This window comes from Bufo gargarizans, chromosome 4 (genome assembly GCF_014858855.1).
Source record: "Bufo gargarizans isolate SCDJY-AF-19 chromosome 4, ASM1485885v1, whole genome shotgun sequence".
Lineage (NCBI taxonomy): Eukaryota > Metazoa > Chordata > Amphibia > Anura > Bufonidae > Bufo > Bufo gargarizans.
Genome location: NC_058083.1, coordinates 62,493,798 through 62,521,631, shown reverse-complemented (window position 1 = coordinate 62,521,631; position 27,834 = coordinate 62,493,798). Strand labels below are relative to the sequence as shown.

Sequence of the window (27,834 nt, the reverse complement as noted above, 5' to 3'; positions counted from 1 at the left end):
TGAACCCCATTTAAGTGAATGGGTCTGCGATCTGCATGTGGCTGGTCAACGGTCGGTGCCCAAGCCCTAAGTGTCTCTCTCCATCGACAGGATTACACCATAGTGAAGAAGACATCGGGGGGGACTCCCATCATCCATGAATCAGGAGGGTGGAGCAGGACCCCCATCACAGAGCCTCCCCCCCTGATACATGAGCAGAAGATCCTAGAACTCACCCACAAGATGATGGAGCTGCTGACTGGAGAGGTGACACTGCTGGGAATGCTGGGAAATTCTCCAGTAACAGCACTGGAGGGGTCTGGGTGATGACGGTGTCATTGTGTTGTCAGGTTCCTGTAAGGTGTCAGGATGTGGCTGTCTACTTCTCCATGGATGAGTGGGAGTATATAGAAGGACACAAGGATCTGTACAAGGAGGCCATGATGGAGGCTCCCCGGCCTCTGACATCACCAGGTAAGAAGAGACGAGGTGAGAAGAGGCCGTGTTAAAGCTTTTTATGCTTCCTTACTAGATGTGCTTTAATGTTTCCATCATATAAATTACTTTTCATCCAGATCCCTGCTTTGTAATCACATCCTCAGTGACTGCTTTTCATTTTCTGTGGACTCGTCCTGCGCAGGCTCACTGTCATCCATCTCTGCTTGCTCCTGTCCCATCCGGTGTCATAGCTTGTACTGTGCAGTCTTTGTACCTTTGTACAAATCTTTGCCGCCTTTTGCAGTGATGTTGACCTGGGATGCTATGGACTGGAACCGTATCATCTTTAGCAATGAGTCCAGGTTCTCTTTGTGATCTGAGGATGGTCATGTTTGAGTATGGAGGCCTTATGGTGGGCAATTTAATCCTGCCTTTGATGTGGAAATACACACTACCCCAACTGGTAGCTGGTGTGATCGGGGGAGCCATCGCATACGACATTCGGTCACCCCTAGTAGTAATACAAGGACGCTAACAGTGATATGTGAAGGACATCCTGCCTGCACATGTGTTCCTCTTGTGGCAGGCCTTCCATCTGTCATTTTTCATCAGGATAATTCTCCCCTGCACACAGCAAGGGTTTCCTAGGAATGTCTTCTCCACATTACAACACTTTGTTGGCTGCCCGGGCTTCAGATTTATCACCAGTTAAGAATTTATGGGACTAACTGGGATGCCGACTTCAGCAACATACGAGTGTGCAGGACTTACAGATCCAGCTGTAACATTTGTGGACAAATGTGCCATACCAAGGCTGTATCTCATCTTGTATCCAGGCTAGAGGCCGTATCCCATCTTGTATCCAGGCTAGAGGCCGTATCCCATCTTGTATCCAGGCTAGAGGCCGTATCCCATCTTGTATCCAGGCTAGAGGCCGTATCCCATCTTGTATCCAGGCTAGAGGCCGTATCCCATCTTGTATCCAGGCTAGAGGCCGTATCCCATCTTGTATCCAGGCTAGAGGCCGTATCCCATCTTGTATCCAGGCTAGAGGCCGTATCCCATCTTGTATCCAGGCTAGAGGCCGTATCCCATCTTGTATCACGGCTAGAGGCCGTATCCCATCTTGTATCCAGGCTAGAGGCCGTATCCCATCTTGTATCCAGGCTAGAGGCCGTATCCCATCTTGTATCCAGGCTAGAGGCCGTATCCCATCTTGTATCCAGGCTAGAGGCCGTATCCCATCTTGTATCCAGGCTAGAGGCCGTATCCCATCTTGTATCCAGGCTAGAGGCCGTATCCCATCTTGTATCCAGGCTAGAGGCCGTATCCCATCTTGTATCCAGGCTAGAGGCCGTATCCCATCTTGTATCCAGGCTAGAGGCCGTATCCCATCTTGTATCCAGGCTAGAGGCCGTATCCCATCTTGTATCCAGGCTAGAGGCCGTATCCCATCTTGTATCCAGGCTAGAGGCCGTATCCCATCTTGTATCCAGGCTAGAGGCCGTATCCCATCTTGTATCCAGGCTAGAGGCCGTATCCCATCTTGTATCCAGGCTAGAGGCCGTATCCCATCTTGTATCCAGGCTAGAGGCCGTATCCCATCTTGTATCCAGGCTAGAGGCCGTATCCCATCTTGTATCCAGGCTAGAGGCCGTATCCCATCTTGTATCCAGGCTAGAGGCCGTATCCATCTTGTATCCAGGCTAGAGGCCGTATCCCATCTTGTATCCAGGCTAGAGGCCGTATCCCATCTTGTATCCAGGCTAGAGGCCGTATCCCATCTTGTATCCAGGCTAGAGGCCGTATCCCATCTTGTATCCAGGCTAGAGGCCGTATCCCATCTTGTATCCAGGCTAGAGGCCGTATCCCATCTTGTATCCAGGCTAGAGGCCGTATCCCATCTTGTATCCAGGCTAGAGGCCGTATCCCATCTTGTATCCAGGCTAGAGGCCGTATCCCATCTTGTATCCAGGCTAGAGGCCGTATCCCATCTTGTATCCAGGCTGGAGGCCGTATCCCATCTTGTATCCAGGCTAGAGGCCGTATCCCATCTTGTATCCAGGCTAGAGGCCGTATCCCATCTTGTATCCAGGCTAGAGGCCGTATCCCATCTTGTATCCAGGCTAGAGGCCGTATCTCATCCTGTATACGGGCTAGAGTAGAGGCCATATCTCACCTTGTTTCCAGGCTAGAGGCAGTGTCTCACCTTGTTTCCAGGCTAGAGGCCATATCTCATCTTGTATTCAGGCTAGAGGCCGTATCTCACCCTGTATCCAGGTTAGAGGCCGTATCTCATCTATTATCCAGGCTAGAGGCCGTATCTCATCTATTATCCAGGCTAGATTCCAGTATCTCATCTTGTATCCAGACTAGAGTCAGACCGACAGACAGGGCCGGCCTTAGGCCTTTAGGCGCCCTGTGCGAGAAAGCTTTACAGCGCCCCATAGTGACCACGCCCCTCAGTAACCACGCCCTTTCAGTGGTCACACCCACAGTGTAGAGGTATACTGTATATTGTGTGGCACAGTGTAGAGGTATACTGTATATTGTGGGGCACAGTGTAGCGGTATACTGTATATTGTGGGGCACAGTGTAGCGGTATACTGTATATTGTGGGGCACAGTGTAGAGGTATACTGTATATTGTGTGGCACAGTGTAGAGGTATACTGTACATTGTGTGGCACAGTGTAGAGGTATACTGTATATTGTGTGGCACAGTGTAGAGGTATACTGTATATTGTGGGGCACAGTGTAGAGGTATACTGTATATTGTGGGGCACAGTGTAGAGGTATACTGTATATTGTGTGGCACAGTGTAGAGGTATACTGTATATTGTGTGGCACAGTGTAGAGGTATACTGTATATTGTGGGGCACAGTGTAGAGGTATACTGTATATTGTGTGGCACAGTGTAGAGGTATACTGTATATTGTGTGGCACAGTGTAGAGGTATACTGTATATTGTGGGGCACAGTATAGAGGTATACTGTATATTGTGGGGCACAGTAGAGGTATACTGTATATTGTGGGGCACAGTAGAGGTATACTGTATATTGTGGGGCACAGTAGAGGTATACTGTATATTGTGGGGCACAGTGTAGAGGTATACTGTATATTGTGGGGCACAGTGTAGAGGTATACTGTATATTGTGGGGCACAGTAGAGGTATACTGTATATTGCGGGGCACAGTGTAGAGGTATACTGTATATTGCGGGGCACAGTGTAGCGGTATACTGTATATTGCGGGGCACAGTGTAGCGGTATACTGTATATTGCGGGGCACAGTGTAGAGGTATACTGTATATTGCGGGGCACAGTGTAGCGGTATACTGTGTATTGTGTGGCACAGTGTAGAGGTATACTGTATATTGTGGGGCACAGTGTAGAGGTATACTGTATATTGTGGGGCACAGTGTAGCGGTATACTGTATATTGTGGGGCACAGTGTAGAGGTATACTGTATATTGTGGGGCACAGTGTAGAGGTATACTGTATATTGTGGAGCACAGTGTAGAGGTATACTGTATATTGTGGGGCACAGTGTAGAGGTATACTGTATATTGTGTGGCACAGTGTAGAGGTATACTGTATATTGCGGGGCACGGTGTAGCGGTATACTGTATATTGTGGGGCACAGTGTAGAGGTATACTGTATATTGCGGGGCACGGTGTAGAGGTATACTGTATATTGCGGAGCACAGTGTAGCGGTATACTGTATATTGCGGGGCACAGTGTAGAGGTATACTGTATATTGCGGGGCACAGTGTAGAGGTATACTGTATATTGTGGGGCACAGTGTAGAGGTATACTGTATTTTGTGGGGCACAGTGTAGCGGTATACTGTATATTGTGTGGCACAGTGTAGAGGTATACTGTATATTGTGGGGCACAGTGTAGAGGTATACTGTATATTGTGGGGCACAGTGTAGAGGTATACTGTATATTGTGTGGCACAGTGTAGCGGTATACTGTATATTGTGGGGCACAGTGAAGCGGTGTACTGTATATTGTGGGGCACAGTGTAGAGGTATACTGTATATTGTGGGGCACAGTGTAGCGGTATACTGTATATTGTGGGGCACAGTGTAGAGGTATACTGTATATTGTGGGGCACAGTGTAGAGGTATACTGTATATTGTGGGGCACAGTGTAGAGGTATACTGTATATTGTGGGGCACAGTGTAGAGGTATACTGTATATTGTGGGGCACAGTGTAGAGGTATACTGTATATTGTGGGGCACAGTGTAGAGGTATACTGTATATTGTGGGGCACAGTGTAGAGGTATACTGTATATTGTGGGGCACAGTGTAGAGGTATACTGTATATTGTGGGCACAGTGTAGCGGTATACTGTATATTGTGTGGCACAGTGTAGCGGTATACTGTATATTGTGGGGCACAGTGTAGAGGTATACTGTATATTGTGTGGCACAGTGTAGCTGTATACTGTATATTGTGGGGCACAGTGTAGAGGTATACTGTATATTGTGGGGCACAATATAGAGGTATACTGTATATTGTTTTGCACAGTGTAGCGGTATACTGTATATTGTGGGGCACAGTGTAGAGGTATACTGTATATCGTGTGGCACAGTGTAGCGGTATACTGTATATTGTGGGGCACAATATAGAGGTATACTGTATATTGTGGGGCACAGTGTAGAGGTATACTGTATATTGTGTGGCACAGTGTAGAGGTATACTGTATATTGTGTGGCACAGTGTAGCGGTATACTGTATATTGTGGGGCACAGTGTAGAGGTATACTGTATATTGTGGGGCACAATATAGAGGTATACTGTATATTGTTTTGCACAGTGTAGCGGTATACTGTATATTGTGGGGCACAGTGTAGAGGTATACTGTATATTGTGTGGCACAGTGTAGCGGTATACTGTATATCGTGTGGCACAGTGTAGCGGTATACTGTATATTGTGGGGCACAATATAGAGGTATACTGTATATTGTGGGGCACAGTGTAGAGGTATACTGTATATTGTGGGGCACAGTGTAGAGGTATACTGTATATTGTGTGGCACAGTGTAGCGGTATACTGTGTATTGTGTGGCACAGTGTAGCGGTATACTGTATATTGTGTGGCACAGTGTAGCGGTATACTGTATATTGTGTGGCACAGTGTAGCGGTATACTGTATATTGTGTGGCACAGTGTAGCGGTATACTGTGTATTGTGTGGCACAGTGTAGCGGTATACTGTATATTGTGGGGCACAGTGTAGAGGTATACTGTATATTGTGTGGCACAGTGTAGCGGTATACTGTATATTGTGAGGCATAGTGTAGGCTATATGTGTATAACAAACATATTTCACATGAACACTCAGTTACTTGGCTTGGCCCTTGGGGATCTCGGACGCCACTTCCACACTTGGCCGGGGGCTCGGCGGAGCTGATGTGTTTTATCCTAATGAGAAAGATTTCATAATAAGGATTTGGAGAAGGGGCAGAGGGATAGCAGAGCAGGGAGAGGCCGGTGCTGCTACTAGGGGGTCATACCATTGGGGGGTAATAAAGCCCACCATTATGCCCCCCAGTAGAAATAATTCTCCTTATAATGTGACAATGCAAAAAATACCCCCTTATGCCCCCAGTTGAGCTCATGTCCCCCATAATGTGCCAGTATAAAATACCCCTATATAGTGCCCCCAGTAAATGCCCCCATAGTGCTCCTCTCCCTCTTCCTCCTAGTGCCCCCCATAATGTACCAGTATAAAATGCTCTAGTAGATGCCCTCAGTGTCCCCATAATTTGCAAGTATAAATTACCCCTTCTTAGTGCCCCCGTAGATGACTCCATAGTACTCCTCTCCCCCCTTCCCCATTGTACCCACCATAATGTGTCCCAGTATAAAATGCTACTGTACAGAGCCCCCATATAAAACACCCCTTCTTTGTGTTGCCTCAGTAGATGCCCCTATAGTGCCCACCAATAATGTGCCAGTAATAAGCCCCCCATTACGTGCCAGTAATAAGCCCCCCATTACGTGCCAGTAATAAGACCCCCTATTACGTGCCAGTAATAAGACCCCCATTACGTGCCAGTAATAAGACCCCCATTACGTGCCAGTAATAAGACCCCCATTACGTGCCATTAATAAGACCCCCCATTACGTGCCAGTAATAAGACCCCCATTACGTGCCAGTAATAAGACCCCCCATTACGTGCCAGTAATAAGCCCCCCATTACGTGCCAGTAATAAGACCCCCCATTACGTGCCAGTAATAAGACCCCCATTACGTGCCAGTAATAAGACCCCCCATTACGTGCCAGTAATAAGACCCCCCATTACGTGCCAGTAATAAGACCCCCCATTACGTGCCAGTAATAAGACCCCCCATTACGTGCCAGTAATAAGACCCCCATTACGTGCCAGTAATAAGACCCCCATTACGTGCCAGTAATAAGACCCCCCATTACGTGCCAGTAATAAGACCCCCCATTACGTGCCAGTAATAAGACCCCCCATTACGTGCCAGTAATAAGACCCCCCATTACGTGCCAGTATAAGACCCCCCATTACGTGCCAGTAATAAGACCCCCCATTACGTGCCAGTAATAAGACCCCCCATTACGTGCCAGCAATAAGACCCCCCATTACGTGCCAGCAATAAGACCCCCCATTACGTGCCAGCAATAAGACCCCCCATTACGTGCCAGCAATAAGACCCCCCATTACGTGCCAGCAATAAGACCCCCCATTACGTGCCAGCAATAAGACCCCCCATTACGTGCCAGCAATAAGACCCCCCATTAAGTAAGTCGTCCCCCCCATCATGTGCCATTATTAAGTAAGTCGTCCCCCCGTATCACTATTGTAAAAAATAATAATAATAACACTTATACTTACCTCAGTGTCAGCGATGCGATGCAGCCTCTTCTGGCCTGTGTCCCACGCTGTATGGCTCAGGCGGCGCGATGACGTTATCGCGCCGCCTGCGCCGGCCTCTGATAGGCTGCCAGCCTAGTGCCTGCAGCCTATCAGAGCAAGGGGAAGGGACGCGCCTCTCCCTCCCCTGCACCTGGCACAGGCAGATTACTAAGGAGATGAGCGCAATGGAAGCGCTCATCTCCCTGTGCCCGTCGGCGGCTCACTTGGGTGGGGGGGGTCTGCATTTTAGTTGGGGCACATGAAGTAGACTGACTTCACTTAGAGTTCGGAGGGCTGTGTCGGCCGCCCGGCGCCCTGTGCGGCCGCACAGCCCGCACACCCCAAAGGCCGGCCCTGCCGACAGAGTCCTAGAGCCTCTTTTTGATTGTACAGATTACACTTCTTTTAAATCACTTTCTTTTATCATCATTACAGTCACACGGAGAAAGCTTCATCCCAACATCTCCTTCTTTTTATCAGTGTATTTAATGTCTCCTTCACATCCTTCCATAGGTGCTGTGACGGTAGTAGAAAATATCCCCGTCAAGCATTCCCTTCTTCCCATGAAAGAAAGTCACCCAATATTCCACGAGTAGGAATATCCCTGGAATCGCCGAGTAATCCACACATGAGTCAACTTAATGCTGGAAACACGAGACTAACTTTACTGGCGCACAGAACTCACAATTTATGCAGCATAAAACTCCTCCTCTGGGCCCGGCTAGATAATTGAGTTTTAACAATACACACGGCTCAATTGTCTGCTGGCCAGAACATTTACAACTTTTAACACTTTCAGAATACACACAGCTCAATTGTCTGCTGGCCAGAACATTTACAACTTTTAACACTTTCAGAAAAGTACTTTCCATCCCACATACAAACATAATTTCAGCCTCCCTGTTCGGTACACGAATACATTCATTCTTGACATTTGGAACCAAACAATATAGACCTTAAAATAGCAGGGAGAGAATTAAACTGAAGCATATAGGCAATTGCATCAAAGTCCTTCACAATGGCCCCCCTTTTTCTCCCTGCTCCGGCAACTCGGTTGGACCTTTCCTGGTCCAGTAGGGTTGACGGGTTCAGAGCTTTTAGTCCGAGGTTAAATCCGTTTGGCGTGACAATCCATCGGCATTCCCGTTTTGCTTGCCTGGGCGATAATGAATCGTAAAGTCATAGGGCTGTAAGGCCAAGCTCCAGCGTAGCAAACGGGCGTTGTCCCCTGAAACCCGGTTAAGCCACACCAAGGGGTTGTGATCGGTGATGAGAGTGAACGCCCGGCCATAAAGGTAAGGTGTGAGCTTTTTGAGTGCCCACACCAAGGCCAAACACTCTTTTTCAATGGTGGCATAGCTGACTTCCCTTGGCAACAGCTTCCGACTCAGGTATGCCACCGGGTGCTCACCTCCATCCTCCCCGATCTGGCTCAGTACTGCCCCCAGTCCAAACATTGAAGCGTCTGTGTGGACAATAAATCTTTTGTTAGGATCTGGGGTAACCAACACCGGAGCATTAACCAGAGCAGTCTTTAGTGCTTGGAAAGCCACCTCGCATTCCGGGGACCACAGGACTTGTCGGGGTAGCTTCTTTTTGGTCAAGTCGGTCAGGGGTTTGGCCAGGGCGCTATAGTCGGGTACAAAGCGTCTGTAATAGCCGGCTGTGCCTAAGAAAGCCATGACTTGTGTCTTGGTGTGGGGAGTGGGCCAATTGGCAACAGCCTCGATCTTAGCCGGCTCCGGCCGTTGCTTACCACATCCTACTCGGTGGCCCAAATATTGTACCTCCGCCATACCCAAGTGACATTTGTCGGGTTTCAGGGTCAGCCCGGCCCCCCTGATCCTATCTAATACTACCCCTATGTGCTCTAGGTGCGCCTCCCAAGTATCGCTATGGATGGCGATGTCATCCAGGTAAGCGCATGCAAAGCTCTGGAGACCCCCAAGTAACTGATCCACCATCCGTTGGAAGGTGGCCGGGGCGTTCTTCATCCCGAACGGCATAACCCGGAATTGGTATAGGCCGAACGGGGTGATGAAGGCCGACTTGGGTATGGCATCTTCTGCTAGGGGAATCTGCCAATATCCCTTGCATAGGTCTATTGTGGTCAGATACTTCCCTGCAGAGATACGGTCAAGCAGCTCGTCCATCCGTGGCATCGGATAGGCGTCCGTAACTGTCTTGTCGTTGAGGCGCCGGTAATCTACACAGAAGCGGGTTGTCCCATCCTTCTTTGGCACTAAGACTACCGGCGAGGCCCAAGGACTTTCTGAGGGCTCAATTACGCCTAGCCGAAGCATCTCATCTATTTCCTTCCGCATCCCTTCCAGGACTGCTTCGGGGATACGGTAAGGGGGCTGTCTCAGGGGTGCCTGTCCTGGAGTCTCTACCTTGTGTATGGCTAGGAGTGTGTATCCAGGCTCCTGAGAGAATGTGGCCTGTTTTGTTTCTAGTAAGCGGACAGCTTGAGCCCGCTCTTGCGGCTCCAGCTGTTCACCTAGCTGGACTTTCTTTATCTGGGTCATCCCGTCGTTACTGCCCAATAGGTCGGGAAGGGGTAGGGTCTCTGTGTCTTCTCCTGCTGGTGCACAGATAGCGGCTACCTCCTCTGCCCGTTCCTGATAGGCCTTGAGCATGTTGATGTGAAAGGTTCGTTTCACATCTTCATCCTCGCAGCTGGCTATCGTGTAGGTCGTGTCGCATATCTGTCCTATAACTTTATAGGGGCCCTGCCAGGCGGCCTGGAGCTTGTCTGTTCGGACCGGTCTTAATACCATGACCTTTTGGCCTATCTGAAAGCTCCGCTGCCTAGCCCGTCGGTCATACCATACCTTCTGGCGCTGCTGGGCCGCCCGGAGGTTCTCTCGCACTGTCTGGGCTAATTCCTCCATGCGGTCCCTCAGCTCCAGGACATAAGGTACAACCGGGGTCCCCTCAATCTCTGTCTGCCCCTCCCAGTGATCCTTGATGAGATCTAAGGGCCCCCTCACCCGCCTCCCATAGAGAAGTTCGAAGGGTGAGAATCCGGTCGATTCCTGCGGCACCTCTCGGTAGGCAAAGAGAAGGTGTGGCAGGAATCGCTCCCAATCCTTGTATGCCCCCGTGAACGACTTCAACATTTGCTTTAGCGTTCCGTTGAAGCGCTCGCACAGGCCGTTAGTCTGGGGATGGTATGGGGAGCTAGTCAGGGATTTAACTCCACAGGTTTTCCATATCTGCTGGGTTACCTCGGCCGTGAATTGGGTACCTTGGTCGGACAGAACCTCCTTGGGAAAGCCTACTCGGGAAAATACTTTAACTAGGGCCTCTGCTACGGTCTCAGCCTGTATGTTAGAGAGAGCTACCGCTTCGGGGTAACGGGTGGCGTAGTCTACTATGGTGAGTATATACCGCTTGCCGGAACGGCTAGGTTGGGCCAGGGGCCCTATAATGTCCACGGCTACCCTTGTGAACGGTTCTTCAATAATGGGCATGGAAACTAGTTTAGCCTTTGGGTGGTCTCCCTTTTTACCTATACGTTGGCATACCTCGCACGTTTGACAATACGCCCTGACGTCGTCAGATACCCCAGGCCAGAAAAAGTTCTGAGTTACCCGATACCCTGTCTTGCGTATTCCCAAATGGCCTGCCAAGGGTACGTCGTGCCCAATCCTCAATAACTCCTGCCGGTATTTCCGGGGAACTACCAGCTGGCGTTTTTGCTTAGGCCCTGGTGCATTACCCCGGGTCTCGGTGAGCCTGTACAAGCGGCCGTTCTCCCAGATAAATTGCTCCTTCTCTAATCCCCCTTGGCCCCTCCTGGCTTTCTCTCGATACTTTCTGAGGGAAGGGTCTCCGGTCACCTCCCGCCCAAAGTCCTCTGGGGTGTCCCAGGGTAGGGGTTCTACAGTCAAGGGTAGGTTGGGTTGGCTTACCTGGGTCTCAGTAGGAAGTGGATGGCTCTCGGCAGCGCGACTTTGTGCTCTGGTGGTTACTGCGTGGGCCTCCTGAGCGGGGGTAGAGGCGAACGCCGAAGTCAGGGGGCCAATGTCGTTGCCCAAGATGACTTCAGAAGGTAAGTCTTTCATGACGCCCACATGAACAATGCCAGCTCCCGCCCCCCAGTCTAGGTGTACCTGTGCAGTAGGGATACGGTATACTGCCCCCCCTGCCACTCTCACAGCAATTGATTTCCCCGGTTTCTCTGATGCCTTAATAAGGTGTCTTTGTACCAACGTGATGGTTGCCCCACTGTCTCTTAATCCCCGGGCGGTTTTTCCATTAACCATGACCAGCTGACAATGGTGTTTCCTGTTGTCCGTAATAACAGATTGTACCATGAGGGCTTCGTAAAGGGTGCCCAATGGTTCTTCCTGACCCAGTTCCTGGGGATCCCAAGCCGAGTCTACACAATGGGCTGCTGCTGGGGGGCGGTACCCAGGTCGAGACCAATTTGACCTGGTGTTGTTGTCCATGGGGCAATTCTGCTTGTAGTGACCCAGCTGTTTGCACCGGAAGCAGCGTTGTTCATTGCCCTCCTGGCGTGGATAGCGAGGGCTAGATGTCACCGGTCTGTTAGGAGGTTGGTATCTAGCGGCGGGTGGGTATGAGGGCACCGTTGGTCGTGGAGGTTGTACCCGTGGTGTGACCGGGTTCGTCTTGCGAGTATCCGCATATTCATCCGCCAACTTAGCGGCCTCTGGTAGAGTCATGGGCCGGCGATCTCTCACCCAGTCTTTGACATCCGTCTGGATGTGCTCGTAAAATTGTTCCAGGAGCATTAGTTGCAAAATGTCCTCTGCGGTGGTGGCCTGGCTGCTGTTGACCCAGTTAGAGGCCGACAGGGATAACTGGCATGCCCATTCCACGTAAGAGTCTTTCGTGGTTTTGCGTGAGTCCCTGAACTTTTGTCGGTAGGACTCCGGGGTTACTGCATAACGAGCCAGGAGCACTTCTTTAACCCTGGCGTAGCTATGGATCTCCTGCTCTGGCACGGTCCGGAAAGCATCAGAAGCTTTGCCTGACAGTTTGCCTGACAATATTGCGACCCACTCTCCTCTATCTATTCGGTGCAGGTTACATTGTCGCTCAAAATCTGCCAGGTAATTATCAATTTCACTGTCTTTTTCATCAAAAGCTTTAAAAGCGCTAAACGGAATCTTCCTTGTGTCTGCTGTACTGTACTCACTGTTTGGAGAATGTGCGGCTGCTTGTTGGACTGCTGCCAGTTTTAACTGTAGCTCTGCGTCTCTTATTTGTTTAGCCTCCTCCGCTAACAGGTTCATCACTTTCAGCACCACATCCGCCGTTGGGTTCGGACCGAACCATGCTAGCTTCTCTCTCATTGCCTTGTTGGCTGGTGATTCCTCCTCCTGAATCACTGGTGTCCCCATCTCTTGTACTGCTGGCGTTGCTGCAACCAAGTTCTCCTGGTCTAGCTCCATTAATTCTGCTATAATGACCCGCTTGGTTTTGTTGCTAGCAATCCTTCCACGGACTTCCAGTAGTTCTTTCAGTGTATTTCTTTTAAGCAGGGTGTACCAGCCTTCCATTCACTGTTCCCAGTGTCTGCTTGGAATCCTGGTGTAAAGGAAAGTAGAAGGGAAAATCCCGCTGCTGCCAACCAGTTGTGACGGTAGTAGAAAATATCCCCGTCAAGCATTCCCTTCTTCCCATGAAAGAAAGTCACCCAATATTCCACGAGTAGGAATATCCCTGGAATCGCCGAGTAATCCACACATGAGTCAACTTAATGCTGGAAACACGAGACTAACTTTACTGGCGCACAGAACTCACAATTTATGCAGCATAAAACTCCTCCTCTGGGCCCGGCTAGATAATGGAGAGGTAACAATACACACGGCTCAATTGTCTGCTGGCCAGAACATTTACAACTTTTAACACTTTCAGAATACACACAGCTCAATTGTCTGCTGGCCAGAACATTTACAACTTTTAACACTTTCAGAAAAGTACTTTCCATCCCACATACAAACATAATTTCAGCCTCCCTGTTCGGTACACGAATACATTCATTCTTGACATTTGGAACCAAACAATATAGACCTTAAAATAGCAGGGAGAGAATTAAACTGAAGCATATAGGCAATTGCATCAAAGTCCTTCACAGGTGCCATCTTTTACGTAAACTAGGGAAGGATCCCAGCTTTATTTTGCTCATTTTGGGCTAAAAATAATTTTTCCAATTAATCTTTATTAAAAATATTGGGTCGTACTGTCCCAAAAGGGTAACTTTGTCTAGCTGTGAGAATCGTACTTTCACTTTATGCCGGTTATCTAATAAACCTTTTCTCTAATTTACTAAAACGTCATAAACACTTGTTATATAAAGATACTCCGGAACGTGACCTGAATCTGAGTAATAATTGTTAGGCGTACTTCCCGTGGTAAAAGGGATGAAAAGTGTGGAGGGATAAAGGATGGGGTTAATAATTACTTACAATATTTAGGAATTATTCCTGTGTATGGTAAAAATGTATGAAAAATATAGATTATTAAAAAAGGCCATAAACACTTTTTTAGGAGTTATACATTTAAAGGGGATCTGTCCGCTCCAAAACGCCCCCAAACTAGATGAAGCGGTGTATAGTGTAAGTGGTGCTGAGGCCAGTAATGTAATTTTTATCTTTATACTCACTTGCATCCGATGCTGTGCTCCTACAAACCAGCAGTAAAATCTCCTGAGCTCATGCACATTATGGAGAGGACTCCTGAGCTCATGCACATTATGGAGAGGACTCCTGAGCTCATGCACATTATGGAGAGGACTCCTGAGCTCATGCACATTATGGAGAGGACTCCTGAGCTCATGCACATTATGGAGAGGACTCCTGAGCTCATGCACATTATGGAGAGGACTCCTGAGCTCATGCACATTATGGAGAGGACTCCTGAGCTCATGCACATTATGGAGAGGACTCCTGAGCTCATGCACATTATGGAGAGGACTCCTGAGCTCATGCACATTATGGAGAGGACTCCTGAGCTCATGCACATTATGGAGAGGACTCCTGAGCTCATGCACATTATGGAGAGGACTCCTGAGCTCATGCACATTATGGAGAGGACTCCTGAGCTCATGCACATTATGGAGAGGACTCCTGAGCTCATGCACATTATGGAGAGGACTCCCGAGCTCATGCACATTATGGAGAGGACTCCCGAGCTCATGCACATTATGGAGAGGACTCCCGAGCTCATGCACATTATGGAGAGGACTCCCGAGCTCATGCACATTATGGAGAGGACTCCCGAGCTCATGCACATTATGGAGAGGACTCCCGAGCTCATGCACATTATGGAGAGGACTCCCGAGCTCATGCACATTATGGAGAGGACTCCCGAGCTCATGCACATTATGGAGAGGACTCCCGAGCTCATGCACATTATGGAGAGGACTCCCGAGCTCATGCACATTATGGAGAGGACTCCCGAGCTCATGCACATTATGGAGAGGACTCCCGAGCTCATGCACATTATGGAGAGGACTCCCGAGCTCATGCACATTATGGAGAGGACTCCCGAGCTCATGCACATTATGGAGAGGACTCCTGAGCTCATGCACATTATGGAGAGGACTCCAAGAGGAGTCCCCTTCATGCATTATACTGCTGGTTTGTGGACACAGCAGCCCTTACACTATTCACCACTAACTCTAGTTTGGAAGATGATAGCCCATATCTCAGCTTGTATCCAGACTCAAGAAGGACTTCTTTTTTTTTTTTTTTTTTTTACTCGTTTTATTGAAAAAGAGTAACAAGGCACTTACATGGTACAGACATATGCATACAAAGTATTTTGCATGCAGTATACAGTGACAAGTACATCAATTATTTCTGACATAAGTACAATAAAATACAGTATACCGGAATTATTTGCACTAAACTCGCTATACAAGACTTGCATACATTCTCGATACTCAGGAGGAGCGCGTAACATTCACTAGCATAACATTTCAAGAACCCACAGAGACTGCAGAACCAGGCGAGGTAGTCAGGTTAGAATCACACCACAAACCCAGGGGCGGATTAAGTGCCTCATAGGCCCGGGGCTGTTTCCCAAACTTGGGCCCCTTTTCTCTATTTATCAATGACCCCCCCCCCCCCAATTCGGTGTTCTGCCCCATATTTATAGTAAATATTTAAAGATAACTACACAACATGAAATTATTTGCAAACGTCGAACCTTTATTGAAGTTTTTATAACAATGGTAAATGGTCCTTCAAATAATATATTAAATGTTGTTTTTTTTTTTTTTTTATTACAGGGAAAGATTTATCCAAACTAAATTAAAAGGAAAAGTGACTTGGTTACTTATAGCAAACAATCAGATTCCATCTTTCATTTCCCAAATGAGATCTGAAAAATGAAAGGTGGGATCTGATTGGTTGCTCGGGACAACCAAGTCAGTTTTCTGTACAACCAGTTTGGAAAATGTACAATAGTTCCATACTGTATACAATAGTGTCAGAGGACATACACTCTTACAGACCAAATACATTTATAACATCCCCCATAATCATGTTAAAAAAATGAACAATCTAGAATCCAAAAATATTACCAAAAATATTACAAAATCATATGTGCACTCTCCACCCAGTAACTGCCTCTAAGATTGGCGCAAGTAAATGTGCCTTGTGTATAATGAGACCCCAGTATAAGGCTTTGTCTCACTTCAGTAAGTGGCATTTATCATGTAGAGAAAGTTAATACAAGGCACTTACTAATGTATTGTGATTGTCCATATTGCCTCCTTTGCTGGATGCATTTTTACATCACATTATAACACTGCTCATTTTCATGCTTATTATGACCACCCTGCAATCCATCAAATCCATCAGTAGTGGTAATGCTAGCACGCTATAGGAAAGATTGTGCACTCATGTGGTCTCGGCCACCAGTGAGTCTGGAACTTTCTCCTATAGTGTGCAAGCACGACCACCGCTGCTGGATTATAGGGTGGTCGTACCTATGGAAACTAGCAGTGTATAATGTGATGGGAAAATGAATCAAGCCAGGAAAGGAGACAATATGGATAATCACTATACATTAGTAAGTGGCTCATGTTAACATCGTCTACGAGATAAATGCCATTAGCTGAAGTGAAAACCGCTTAAGTATAGAAAAAGCAGAGGGTTATACATGTATAAGTTACAAGTTTGGATGAATATTTAACCAAAAAACGTGTAAAGCTCCTTTTGCTATATAAAAGTTATGTTTACAGTTGAGGACGAGTTGAAGAAAGCAAAGTTTTATTCCATATCTGTTGATATTTTATATCAATCCTTCATACAGCAGATTTGAACTTTACTATCTGGTGGCAGGTTATTATTTTTTTTTATATAATGGATTATTCTGCACTATATAGGCCAAAAAAAATAGTACGGAGTGCTTCTTTAAATGGTTTTTAAAGGGCTGATTTTAACAAAGGCTCTGGATTTGGTTTTCTGATTTACATATGCTCCATATATAAATATATTTAACTTCTCACCTTTGAAATGAATAGCTTGTGATTCTCTTGTAGGACTGCCTGCCCTCGTCTTGTCTTGTAGGCTTCTGTGAGACGTATTTCGGAGGCGATAATGATATCTGTAGAATAAATATAACATATTCTAGCTGCATGCTAAAATTCTTAAAGGGGTTGGACACTTTCTGGCTACTGTTGATCAATGTGTTTGTGAGATCATTATATAGCACTTACTAATATAGTCCTTGTTGAAATTCTGCACCATTTTCTATATTTTATCAAGTATGCTTCCTTATTTCCATAGAGATCCTGTCCATAAAATAGCAGCTGATGGTCCTGTGACCAGGGAAATCACCTCCATTTGATGGCTCATCCATTCAAACACACTGCACCTGTACTAAAATCCAAACAGAACAAGTACAGATGGCAGGTGCAGTGTCTTTGAATAGAGGAGACATCACATCAAGGTGATTTGCCTGGTCACATGACCCTCCATCAGCGGCCATCTTATGGACAGGATCTCTGTGTGGACAGCACAAGAGACTTTGTAAACGGGCGCATACCTTATGAAATATAGAAAATGGTGCAGAATTTCACCAAGGACTATTAGTAAGTGTCATATCATTTCAGAAACACATTGGTCAACAATTACCAGAAAGTGGCCAACCCCTTTAAAGGGAATTTCTCACCAGCGACCTGCCTACCAAACAGTTTGCATAGACACAGCTTCTTACCGTCGAAATGAATGGCTTGTGATCCTCTTGTAGGACTGCCTGCCGTTGTCTTGTAGGACCGCCTGCTCTTGTGTTCTTTGCTCCTGTGAGATGCTGGATTTCACAGGAGGTAATGATAGTGGAATAAGCAGATCTGTAATATAAATATAACATGATGGTGGGTTAGTAATCACTATATTTGAGGAGGAACCACTCTGGAGCTTTGGCTCGGTTCTGACTGAAATGGTGACTGCTGGCCAATGTCTCTGTGCCACTGCTCTTTCTCTCTCCTCACAGGTGCCCAGTAGTGTTGAGCGAACTTCTGTTTTCAAGCTCGGTATATAAGGTATGGGTTATCTAAGAATTCCGTTATGGATTCTGCAAACAGGAACCATAACTTAGGGTCCGTGGTAGCGGAATATCCATAACGGAATTCTTAGATAACCCAAACTTTATACGCCAAACTTGAAAACAGAAGTTCGCTCATCCCTAGTGCCCAGCCCAGCACACCAAGTGTTTGAACATCAAAATGGTGGATTCCTATTGATCCTTCTCCTCACACGTGCCCAGACCAGCACACCAAGTGTTTGAACATCAAAATGGTGGATTACTATTGATCATTCTCCTCACACGTGCCCAGACCAGCACACCAAGTGTTTGAACATCAAAATGGTGGATTCCTATTGATCCTTCTCCTCACACGTGCCCAGACCAGCACACCAAGTGTTTGAACATCAAAATGGTGGATTCCTATTGATCCTTCTCCTCACACGTGCCCAGACCAGCACACCAAGTGTTTGAACATCAAAATGGTGGATTACTATTGATCATTCTCCTCACACGTGCCCAGACCAGCACACCAAGTGTTTGAACATCAAAATGGTGGATTCCTATTGATCCTTCTCCTCACACGTGCCCAGACCAGCACACCAAGTGTTTGAACATCAAAATGGTGGATTACTATTGATTATTCTCCTCACACGTGCCCAGACCAGCACACCACGTGTTTGAACATCAAAATGGTGGATTATTAATCCCTGTATCATACAGGGATTAATAATTCATCATTTTGATGGTCAAAAACTTGGTGTGCTGGGCTAGGCACCTGTAAAGAGAAAGATCAATTGTAATCCACTATTTTAATATCAAACACTTGGTGTAATAATCCATAATTTTTATAGTCAAACACACTTTGTGATGGGCAGTGGAACCTGTGGTGAAAAAAGAGGCAGAGCAGAGGCCAGACAGCAGCAGCCATTTCAGTCAGATTAGAGGCAGAGCCAAAGCTGCAGAGTGGCTGTAGCCTGTAATCTGACTAAAATGGCCACTGCTGCTCTGCCTCTCACTCACAGACACAGGCAGCCCACAGTCCCACTGCCCTGCTGCCCAGGTCATTACCATTCATTAAAATGTACTAGCTTTGGCTGCTGCTGCGCCTGCCCACTGGAATGCTAGAAGTTAACTCCGACGAAGCAGGTCCTCCTTGCTGCTTTCTCTCAGACAGTGGTGGCACTGAGAAGACTGGGGGCGGGAACATCGGTGGTGGGAATAAAGCACTGCAGCGTGCCTTCTGTGACGGAGGAGGCGGAGCTACAGTAAGTGACTGACTGAGTCACGTGCCCCCCTCCTCTCATCAGCACTCTGTCTTCCAGCGAATCCGTCCTGCTTCATTTTTACAGCCTTCGGCGCTGACAGGGGCGGGATCAAGCAAGCCGGCCGGCTGTTTCTGTCTACACTGCAGCAGGCAGCGCTGGCTGTGCATCGCTACTGCAGATATATTTTAGTAAGTTGGAGTCTGGTGGTGGCGCAAAATGGGGCGTTTAGGATGGCAAATTGGCGATGGGCCCTTCACTCACCCTGGGCCCGGGGCTGCCGACCCAAACGCCCCAATTATAATCCGCCACTGCACAAACCCCACACTTTTTGAAATTTCTCAGGACATTTTCTATTACACATAAAGTACTTTTTCAAAAGGTATGACCTGGTTTACTAGTTTCTTCCATATGCCTACTGTAGGGTATTCCTCTGCCATCCACTTGATGGCAATCACTTTGCGGGCCATAAAAAGGGATTCGCTCAGGAGTATTTTATTATAGTGAGTCCACCCATCATTATCCAAAATACCCAGCAGACAAACCTTGGGACATAGAGGTATAGGGCCCATTCCTAGGGATGATAAAATTGCAAGCACATCACGCCAGTATGATCTGATATGGCCGCATTCCCACATCATATGCCAGAAGTCGGCATTATTGTGAGCACATCTAAGGCAGTCGGGCTGGGACATCCTCCCCATCTTATGCAGCCTGGTAGGAGTCAAGTAACTACGGTGCAGCATAAACAATAGGATGAGCCTATTATTAACCGAGGGGGACACATGAATCACCGCCTCCAGTGCATCCGACCATGGGGAATGTTCCCTTTCCATCTAGTCTCAGCCAGTATGGGCTGTGACGCCATCCGTAAACCCAGCAGGTAAGTATACAAAGCTGAGATTATGCCCTTTGGTCCCTGCGATTTTATGACTCCGATCAAAGGATAGGAGGAAATGACCCTGTTCCGGTCCCTAAATTGGTCTTGTAAGGCATGTCTGATCTGCAGATATCTAAAGAATTGAGTACGCTCCAAACCAAATTTCTCCTGAATTTGGGAGAAGGAATAGAGAATGCCATCCGTATACAAGTCTCGCAGCGCAGTTATACCTACAGATAACCAAGTGTGAGTGCCCTCTATAGACTGCAAGTGCGGGAGTAACGGATTATCCCACAAGGGGATATCATCATCTGGCCAATCCTGGTATTGACGCAATTTGGCATCCCTCCAGACCTGATGTGCCAACCTATGGATCTGTAGCAGTTTCCCAGATACAGACTCAGCTCCTTCCAGCACTGGCCATAGATTCGACTGTTCCAAATATTGTTGCAAGTAATATTCCATGTTCAGTAGAGGCCTCCCATCCACCCAGTTAGCCAAAAATCTCAGCTGGCCTGCAAGAAAGTATAAATGGAAGTCTGGTAGCGCTGCACCACCCTGTAATTTAGAGCGCTGCAAAGTGTTTAAGGCGAGTTTATGTCTAGCCCTGCCCCAAATGAACTGACCCATTAATGAGTGAAGACGATCAAAGAAGCTCCGAGGTATTGGAGTACAAGCATGTTCCAGTAGGTATAGCCTTTTAGGTAAAAGGATCATCTTTATCAAATTGATTCTTCCCATGATAGATATAGGAAGTGTTCTCCAAATTTTGAATTTACCCGAAAAGACAGATTCTAACTGGGCAATATTTTTAGTGTAGGCCTCCCTCGGCTCTCTAGTAATATAAACCCCCAAATATTTAAAATGGTCCACTATCTTAAGGTTATGACAGACATCGGGCCAGTCAGAGTTCCATAGTTGCATTAGTGCTGACTTGGACCAATTGATGAGCAGCCCGGAAAACTTCCCAAACAATTCTATAATAGTGATCGCCCGTGGTAGAGAGATGTCCAGTCTATCGAGGAATAGTATGAGGTCATCAGCATATAGGCCTACTCTGTCTTCCCTCCCGCCCATACCAACTCCAGAATATATTGGATCTTGACGAATCCGAATGGCCAGGTGTTCAATGGCAATGGGCAAACAAGAGGGCGGAGAGGGGACACCCCTGCCTCGTGCCTCTCTGCAAGTTAAAGTAAGCTAAAGTCGTACCATTCACTAGGATGTTGGCTCTAGGGCTTCTATATAGTATCCGGATCCACTGCAGGAACCTAGGCCCAAAGCCGAACCTTCCCATGACTCTCATCAAAAACGGCCACTCCAGTGAGTCAAAGGCTTTAGCCGTATCTAGTGAGGCCAGGGCCCAATGTCTGTCATGGTGGGTACCAATTTGGGCTATAACTTGAGTCCTACGAATATTACCAGAGGTCGAGCGTCCAGGCATAAACCCTGTTTGATCACTGTCTATAATACTAGTAATTATCTTGTTCAACCTATTGGCGAAGATCTTTGTCAGAATCTTGTAATCTAGGTTTAACAAAGAAATCGGCCGATAGGATGCACAATCTAAAGGGTCCTTATCCGGCTTCAGGAGTACCACTATGGTTGCTTCGTAAAGGGAGTCTGGCAATCTGCCCAGTCGCCAGGCCTCCTGAAACATCGCGTTAAGTTGAGGTACTAGTTTATCTGCATATTTGGAGTATATTTCTAAGGGTAGGCCGTCCGGGCCAGGGGCTTTCCCATTCGCCAGATGGCTAATAGCCTCCTGAATCTCTTCTACAGTTATATCTTCCTCTAACCTGTTGCTGTCTGCCAGTGATAAACTCGGGTGCTCCACTTCATTCAGATAGTGCTCAAGGTCTAATTCCGAGTATTCCACCCTGGTGAGATATAAGCTCTGATAAAAATCAGCGAAGCATGATAAAATATCTGGCACAGAATCCCTAATCTCACGGTCCAGGGTGCGTATCCTCAGAACTAGCGGAGCTGAGGAATTCTTATGGACAATATGCGCCAGTACTCGCCCTGCCTTATCTCCTACCTCAAAAGCCTGTTGTTTGTAAAAGAACACTTTACGATTGCTTTTTTTCCTGCAGGTGAACCAAATACATCCTGCCTTTCTGCATCCAATCCTGTCGATTTGCGTCAGATGGGTCTAACGCAAACCTCGCCTCAGCCTCCCTAACACATGCATTGAGAGAGTCCTCTTTCTTCCTGGTGTCCCTCTTAATAAAAGAGATGGATGACTTAAGACACCCTCTAAGATAAGCCTTCAGCGTATCCCACAACAGCAGGGGGTTAGTGTCTGCGTCCTTCACCTCGAGAAACATTTGTAATTGGTCAGGGATCCTATCCTGTTCTTTCAGCAGGGTAAGCCAAAATGGGTGTATTCTCGTCCTAGCATTGGAGCTACATCCCTGTGTGTAATTGAACCTTGCTATCAATGGCGCATGATCCGAAACACTCTGAGGGCCATGCGTGATATCTGCCAGCTCCAGGTATATTTCAGGGGAACCAAACATGTAGTCAATTCTAGACATTGCTCCTGAAGAGGGAGTAAAACAGGAGCACTCAATGGAGTCCGGGTGTTTTTCCCTCCATAAGTCCAACCATCCCATCTCCCCGATCCAGGCCGCTAGTAAGCTGGGCGGACTAGGAGTCGGGGGTGCAGGATTAGCATGGAACCGGTCTGTCCGTGGGTTCATTATCATGTTCAAATCCCCTACGCACAGCAACCTAGCATGCGGATATTGGGCTGCAAAAGTGGCTGCGGTTTGAAGGACTGACATATTTGCAGGAGGGGGACAGTAAATGTTCAGAATCACAAACGGGACATTATTCACATGTGCATGCACAAATATATACCTGCCGTCCGTGTCAGTCTCAACTGCATGTGGTTCCCATCTAATGGAGCGGTTAATTACTAGCGACACTCCCTTAGAGTGAGAAGTACCAAACGAGTGGCCAGACCACTGGACCCATGGTTTCTGTAACCTCCCCGCAGTTTCGGCTGTGAGATGGGTCTCCTGCAAGCTAAGTATGTGCGGGTTATATCTACGGACATGAGCAAAGACAGATATTCTTTTACCCGGATCCCCCAATCCCCTCACATTCCATGACATTAACACTATGGCAGCCATTGGACCAATATCAGTGATCTATGCGTAAGGCCATTCTCTCTCCGGATTCTCCAGCTTCTGCACCCCCCATCCTTCCCAGTACACATACGCCGCTGTCTGCATGCAACATTATACCATACAGTGCCAAAACATAATACAAACATTGAAATCTGAACCAATTATGCTGTGAATTAACATTAAGACATATAGCGCAATGCCAAAAATCAGGCAAGAATGCCTCAGTGGCTACGTAGTCAGGGACCAGCATATTACTAGATGTAAAAAGAATATGCCGGTATCCGACCAGCTCCCTTAGCACGATACAAGTCGTGCCTGCAGCAAACCTTCTGTGTACATTATAAACGGCAAAACTCACGCCAAGTACAGAGCATCAAACAGGCGTCCGGTGCAAGTGAAAACGCCGCGCTGGTATCGCCAACAACGCGGATCAGCCGCCAGGGTCCGGACAAGAATGAAAGCTGGATTGCTGACTCATTAATATATTTCAAGGAGGTGGCGGTAGTCTCCGCGATTTTCTTGCGGCCCACTCATCCGCTTCTCTGGGATCCGTGAAGAAATGAGATCTCTCTCCATCCACCACTCTCAGCCTGGCGGGATAGGCCATGGAATACGGTAAGTTCATGTCCCTGAGTCTCTTTTTGACGGCCACAAAAGTCGCCCGTTTCTTCTGAAGCTCGGCGGAGAAATCAGGGAACAAGGACACCTTGGCGTTTTCATGCATGACGGTCTGCATCTTTCTTGCTTGGGTGAGGATTATGTCGCGGTCTTTCCAGTTTAACATGCGGGCTAGGAGCGGCCTGGGCGGTGCCCCTGGAGGTGGCGGTCGGGCCGGGACTCTATGGGCTCGCTCCACTGCATACGCCATAGAGAAAGACGCCTCAGGAAAAGTCGACCTAAACCAGGCCTCCAGGAAAGCTGCAGGATCGCGTCCCTCTGTTCTTTCAGGTAGGCCCAGGATGCGCACGTTATTTCTCCTGGCCCTGTTCTCCAAATCATCGCATTTCTGCTGCCATAAGGAGACGGAACCTTCCAGGGCCTGTAGTTTAGCAGGTATGGGGCGAGTGAGGTCCTCCAGCTCAGAGATCCTCTCCTCTGTCCCCGGCACTCTTTCTCTGAGTTGCTGCACATCGTGCCTGAGGAGGCCGACATCCACACGTACCTCCTCTATCTTGGTGGTGAGGGATGTTTGGCAGGCTAGTATCGCCGACATCAGCTGCTCATGAGCCTCCTTCAGGGAGAGATCAGCCGCCTCCGGTTCCTCAGCAGCCGCTTGTTGTGCCGCCTGGCCGCGGGTATGCTGCGTGCGTGGTGAGCCGGCTGCCGCGGCGCCATTATGATTTTCTTGGCGCGCAAACTCTTTCAGCCTGTCAGCAGCAGCCTGGGCTTTGCTGGGTCCCATCTCCAGTTGCTGTAAAGGATCAATCAACCGTATGCCTCTGGATTAGGTTGAACGGCTGCAGTGGCACTCAGGATGGCTCAGGATTATTGTTGGGAGCTGGAGCTCAGATTAGGTGCGACCGTCCATGCCGGCTGCTAGCCACTCCCCCCGCAAGAAGGACTTCTCTTACCTGCTGGATCCACTTCTTAATTTGGCTCCAAAACTGCATGTCTGTTTCAGGCCTAATAGGAATGTCATAATTTTGTGATTTAAAAAAAACTCACTATCTATTTTTAATCCTAACAGGAAATCCCAACAAGAACTCTGAGGGAACCACCAAGTTACCACAAGTACAAAATGGAGCTCTCATGCCAGACTCTTCAAGAAAAAACCTAATTGCCGTGCTTGTATATCCAGGACATCTCATTACAGATCTGGCACGTAAACCAAGTAGTCATGGAGAATCTTCTCCTGATCAATCACAGATTGTTTCCACAAGTCCAGACCTATCATCTAATACCCCTAATCATAAAGAACCTTCTCCTAACCAATCACAAATTGTTACCACAAGTACACCACAATCACATTTTGGAACATGTAAGGAAACTCAGGCAGAACTGAAGAGATTTCCCTGTTCACACTGCGGTAAATGTTGTACAAATAAATCAGGTCTTATTATACATGAGAGAATTCACACAGGAGAGAAGCCATTTCCATGTTCAGAATGTGGGAAATGTTTTACAAATAAATCAGATCTTGTCAAACATCAGAAACGTCACACAGGAGAGAAGCCATTTCCATGTTCAGAATGTGGGAAATGTTTTGTTAGGAAAGCCAAACTGAGGGAACATCAGAGAGTTCACACGGGAGTGAGGCCGTATTCATGTTCAGTATGTGGAAAATGTTTTATGGAGAAATCACATCTTATTCAACACGATAGAACCCACACAGGAGAGAAGCCATATTCATGTTCTGAATGTGGCAAATCTTTTATATGTAAATCAAGCCTTGTTATACACCAGGCAGTCCACACAGGAGAGAAGCCATTTCCATGTTCAGTATGTGACAAATCCTTTAGTTATAAATCAAATCTTGTTGTACACCAGAGATATCACACAGGAGAGAAGCCGTATTCATGTTCTGAATGTGGGAAATCTTTTATTCGTAATACCAGGCTCAGGGATCATCAGAGAAGTCACAGAGGACAGAAACCTTCCTGATCTTCTATATGTGAAAAATAAAAACTCATCAGACAATAAAATAAATTCCTGTGTGTAGTGTCTGCAAAAGCAGATGTAGAACTAGACATTAAAGGGGTTGTCTCACTTCATGAAATTGCATTCATCATGTAGGCAAAGTGAATACAAGGCTCTTACTAATGTTTTTTGATTGTCCATCTTGCCTCCTTTTCTCTCATTTCCTGAGGTTACGGCCACTGCTGTGCTGCAGCAGAGATACAAGGCGGCTGGAAGCTGCTGCGCATGTGTGCCTATGCACCGTACCAGCCACCAGAGAGGCCGAAGGTTTTTCCTATACTGTGCCAGATTGCAGTAGTGGCCATCCCTGAATGTGTCTGGTGTGTAATGCAATGAAAAATTGAATTAAGATAGCTAAGGAGGCAATGTGGACAATCACAATACATTAGTAAGTGCCTTGTAAAAACTTTTGTCTACGTGGTAAATACCATTTCCTAAAAGTGAGACAACCCCTTTAAACCACCAATAAGAGGGTTTATTTTTGGGTGAAATAAGCCTGGATTTGCCAAACACTCAGATTATATTTACCTGAATCTGGGATCCATGGAAGAAAAGAGGAGCAGAGAAGATGAAGTCCCCATGGACTTTGCTGCTCTTACTGTATTCATACCTCCACCCACACTGCAGGAGACTCCAGAGGGACATAGTGAAGGAGGAAGGACTCCCCATGGGGACTTTTATGTAACATGTGGACATATTGATATTTGATCTTCATTCATACTGTATATAATGATAAAGGTGATGGAAATACGATAAAAACTATAATAAATAGAATTTAAAATCATTTGTTAAACAAATAAATTCCCAAATCTGCAGCTTTTTTCTGTGTCGCGCATACCTGGTGCTGCCCCTTTGTCATAAACGGCCTTCAGAAAGAGTTTATTATAAGTTCCCATTCACAAAAAGTAGTAAGGTCCCATTCACATGCAAATCTCCCCATTAGTAGGTATTCACAACCTTTTCTCTCTCATGTTCTATCCATTTGTCAAAAGGAGTGGGGTGTCACCCCCAGAGGGCGGAGCTAGTAAAAAGGTTCACACTTTGTGTGCGCGTCAGTCTGTGGGATCCGTTCCGGATATTGGTGCTGCGGGGAGACTGGACACCGTCATTCCCAGTGCTGACGCTGGTTAGGGGACCTGGGACGCTGGAAACCCTAGCGTCAGCTGTTGCCAGGGAACCTCTGTAGTCATGTCTCCTGACTTGGACATGTGGTGGGAGGTTCCTTCCTCTGCACACTCTCAGCGCTCACCTGTGCTTCCCTGGTCTGAGGGTGGAGATTGGGTGTGACCTCAGCGGTGTCAGGTGATCTGTGGAGGGATATTTAAACCTGGTCTTTCCCCTCACTCACTGTTGATTATTAAATTGCTTCCCTGGTTCTGGATCTGAAGCTATCTGAGTGGTTTCTCTGGTGGTTGACTCTGACTCTAGTTCTGGATCTGAAGCTATCTGGTGAGTGGTTTCTCTGGTGGTTGACTCTGGTTCTGGATCTGAAGCTATCTGGTGAGTGGTTTCTCTGGTGGTTGACTCTGACTCTGGTTCTGGATCTGAAGCTATCTGGTGAGTGGTTTCTCTGGTTATTGACTCTGACTTTGGTTTTGGTTGTCTTCTGGTTCTTGTGCCCTGGCTTACGTTTACTGACCATTCTCGTGTTTCCCTATTGTCCATTGCATAGATTCACGGTATTATACTTTAGGGTTTTGCCCAACGGCCCAGACACCCTGCTACTGACACCTGGGAAGGGCTCTGCCAAAGTCCCTCTTCCTGCTGGAGGCGGGTGAAGAGTATCCCAGCCCTCAAGGGTGTTCAGAGTGTGACGATTTGCGCAACATGTGTCTGGTACGCCGTGTTTGCTGGCCGTCAGTTTGGCTTTATCATTACATTAGTTGACAGTGTTAAAGGGATTGGTCATTTTCTTGTTACTGTTGACCAATGTGTATATAAGATGACTATATGGCACATACTATTATCGGCTCATTGCGAGTCAGGGAGAGCTGCGCTTAGGAAGGAACAGATAATGTAGGGAGATTGTGATCGCAATATATTCCAGTGAATAACATTTCAAAGACCCAAAAGTCCTTTTAAGGACTATTGTGT

General features: G+C 47.2%; 2 protein-coding genes across 3 annotated transcripts in view; both read left to right on the top strand.

The window, feature by feature from the left end:
- LOC122935208 (zinc finger protein 397-like) overlaps positions 1-27,834 on the top strand; it is a 1,371,324-nt gene that overhangs the window by 575,502 nt on the left and 767,988 nt on the right. The window lies entirely within an intron of this gene.
- On the top strand, positions 196-26,528 carry LOC122933872 (oocyte zinc finger protein XlCOF8.4-like). 2 transcript variants are annotated; one of them, XM_044288959.1, is made up of 3 exons: positions 196-246; positions 330-453; positions 24,791-26,528. In XM_044288959.1, exons 1-3 carry the CDS (start codon positions 223-225, stop codon positions 25,702-25,704), a joined length of 1,062 nt encoding a protein of 353 aa, XP_044144894.1. In that variant the 5' UTR covers positions 196-222; the 3' UTR covers positions 25,705-26,528. The 2 variants fall into 2 exon arrangements, with proteins under 2 accessions (XP_044144894.1, XP_044144893.1); XM_044288958.1 differs by having other exon boundaries at positions 330-468.